The 3,085-nt window shown below is 36.6% G+C and overlaps 1 protein-coding gene across 4 annotated transcripts in view; it reads left to right on the top strand.

Annotated features, from left to right (window-relative positions):
• Positions 1–70: 70 nt before the first annotated feature.
• The window catches only part of MIER3 (MIER family member 3), a 22,407-nt gene continuing 19,392 nt past the window's right edge, over positions 71–3,085 (top strand). Inside the window, exons 1-2 of one of the 4 annotated variants that reach the window (XM_005421983.3) lie at positions 71–164; positions 2,352–2,497. In XM_005421983.3, the coding sequence (XP_005422040.2) occupies positions 71–164; positions 2,352–2,497 (240 nt within the window). Of the gene's footprint in view, positions 165–197; positions 467–2,351; positions 2,498–3,085 lie in introns of those variants that run through there. The other 3 variants (XM_005421984.3, XM_031057836.1, XM_031057837.1) reach the window with 3 other exon arrangements.

Genomic DNA, 3,085 nt, shown 5'->3' on the forward strand with positions numbered 1-3,085 from the left:
GCGGGGGCGGGAGGGGAGCGGGGAAAAGCAGAGGGGCGGGGAAGCGGGGCACCTCCGAGGGCTGCGGGGAATGAAGGGCCCTGCCTGCTGCCGGGCCGCAGGGAGCCCGCTCTTATCTCGCTCTTTCCTTTCCCTGCAGGCTTCCTTTGGGAGTTCGAGTCCAGGTTCGTCCTCGCCCACCTTCTGCATCGGCACCCGGCCTGTCGCCCGCACGCCATGCTCTCGTTGCTGCTCCTTCCCAAATTTATCCCCTCGTAGTTTTCCTAAGGCTTCGTGTGCACGCTGTTAACCGCCTGCCAGGTTTTTAAGAGGAGATGTGCGCTACGGAATCCTTCATTTAAGTCCAGTTGCAGTTAGAAATTGGCTCCTCGGAACCAAAAATGAAGTCAGAGTTGTGTAGCACTTTTGAGGCAGCACCTCAGATAGCTTGGAGAGAGACAGCTTCTCTTGTTGCTGATAACTACAGGCTTGTCTAAATTTTTTACTTCTTGGTAATAACAGAAAATGTTTAAAATCATAACAACATAAAAATTACTTACAGTAATTTTTAAGGCTGTAACTAAATGCTGTTAAGGTTCTTTGGACTATGTTATACAACCAAGCATCATTAACATCAGCAGGGCTATTCTCAAGTATTTGGGGAACATACTTGCTTCTATGTAAATGCATTCTGCGGTGTTTGTCATCATCTTTAACTACTATGAAATTTGTTGAGTTTGTATTTTTCAATATAGTTTTGAATATTTTAAATGGGGTATTGAACTTTCAGAACTACAGGAGAAGTGGGACTTTTTAATTTAGAGTCTCTGGAACAGAACTTCCCCTTGAGTTCAATGGAAAGTGAGTTCGAAAAGCAATTTGAATCAATAATTTTGATCACACCCTTGTAAGTGCATGTTAGATTAAGACAGTTGAGACTTTCTTAAAACTTGAGCATGATGTGATGGCCAACAGCAGGAGGATTAAACACATAATGTCATTATTGGAGCTGTAGTAACATCAGCTGTGCTGAAAGTTCTGTGAGACCATAATATGAATAGCACGTGAATTAAAAGCTTTTTTGGCCTGAATGTTTCTTTACACTGTGATATTACAAACTTTGACAGCTTTGTCTTAGACAAGCTGAACAAAGTTCAATTACCTACGTGTACAGAATGAATACTCGGCATAAATGATGAAAAGTTGCATTCTTTAGGGTTCAGAAGTGTTGGTATATACAGCTGTCTCAAGGCTCAAAGCAGTGCAAAGAGGAATATTCTGTTATTTTTTGAAGAGGGTTGAAAATCTGTAGTTACTTCTTTGAAAACTTTTGAAGAAGTTCCTTTATAGAAATAATTCTTGATAAACCTTTCTTTGATGCTTGAAAGCTAAAGATTGCAACAGACCACTAGTATATAAGGGGAAGCCAGAAGTGGAAGAGAAATACTAATCTGTCTTTTTCCTCCTACCTGAAAGCCATAAAGAAGTGAACATTAAAGAGCAAAGCAACCCTGTAATTTGGTGATTCTTGACTGTAGAACATTGACTACTGATGCAGAATATTTTCATCTTGAAAATTAGTAGACTCTAATGATAATCTTTCAAATGACAAAGTGCATTTAAAATAATAGTACTTTTTTGATTACTTCTGAGTTTTGTCTTCAGTAATTGAATAGTGTCTGTTGGACCACAGAGATATCACACTGGGTTGTTAATTAATGTGATCCATTTGAAGCATTTTGTTATTTTTAGTGTATTTTTCATAGCATTTCTTGAAATTCTACTGTGTTTATTTTTCTAGATCTGGTGCTACAAATTAATTTTATTAGCAGATCCATTTGTGAGGCTTAAGCAATTGGAAGCGAGTCTCACTTATTTTGCTATTAGTAGGATGTGAATTCATAACCTAAGTTACCTGTTTGCTAGTGAAAAACTATGCTTGTTACCATATAAATCAGATCAATAAAATCAGAGTCTATAGATGACAGTCTTGCATATCAGCTTCTGATATCTTTTGATGTATGTGCTTTGTATCTTAATGATGATTTCAAGAGTGTTTTGAACAATCTTTTATTCAGTAAAATACTAATTTGGGATGTATTTCCTGAAACTTAGTTTTGCTCGTTTAGGTACTTCTCCCTGCTATTCTGTTTGTAGCAAGAGAGAAAGCTGTCCTTGTTACTTAAAAATATGAAAAGGAAAGGTCATCTAAAGAAGCAGCTGAATTTGTCAAGTAGTTAAAAATTTGTTACTCCACTGAGAGTTCTGATCCTGTTTGTAAGAGAATTAATGCAATTTTTTTTTTGCTGGGATTGAATTTCTTATGTTGGTATGGGGGAAAAAGTTTCTCACATTAAGTTTTTTCTTGATAGTTGGCTCTTTATCATCTGAGGATCATGACTTTGACCCATCTGCTGAAATGTTGGTACACGATTATGATGATGAGCGAACTCTTGAAGAAGAGGAAATGATGGAAGAAAGCAAAAATTTCAGCTCTGAAATTGAAGATTTAGAAAAGGTAAGAGAGACCCTCTTCCTTGTGAATGTACATATTGTAGTTTTCTATACATATTTCATATTTTTCTTTTCATACATATTGTAACATTTTTAGTGAAAAGAATATTCAGCTTGCCTCTCAATTTGTATTATATAGTTCAGTTTCTGCAAAAATGCATTTGCAGTTAGTATAAAAGAAAAGTCAGTTTGGGGTGTAGCAGCGCATTATCACAGAAAAGGCTGAACTTCTTAAAGGTATTGGTGCTCATATTTTCTTTGATTTAGTAGCACATTTGCTTTTGTAGAGAAATCACTGACTTAGGTTTTAGAGGCCTGTTATCTAAGATCACTTGTACATTGAAACTGTACATTTTGCATGCTATTAAAATGACATCTAGCTATGTTTCATTATGTCAGTTAGGTTTTACTTTTCCAATATGCAAACTAACAACCCTGGCTTATGCATAATGGTCACATTAATTTGCTGTGTATGTCTTAGTTTCATCAGTCTAGCATTCAGCAGATGTACAAAATGATCAGTGTGCTCTTTGGCTTTTTCTATTTCATTTTACACTTCTTAATAAGAAGTTTTTTCATATTTACACCTCTT

Source organism: Geospiza fortis, unplaced genomic scaffold, assembly GCF_000277835.1.
Source record: "Geospiza fortis unplaced genomic scaffold, GeoFor_1.0 scaffold443, whole genome shotgun sequence".
Taxonomy (NCBI): Eukaryota; Metazoa; Chordata; class Aves; order Passeriformes; family Thraupidae; genus Geospiza; species Geospiza fortis.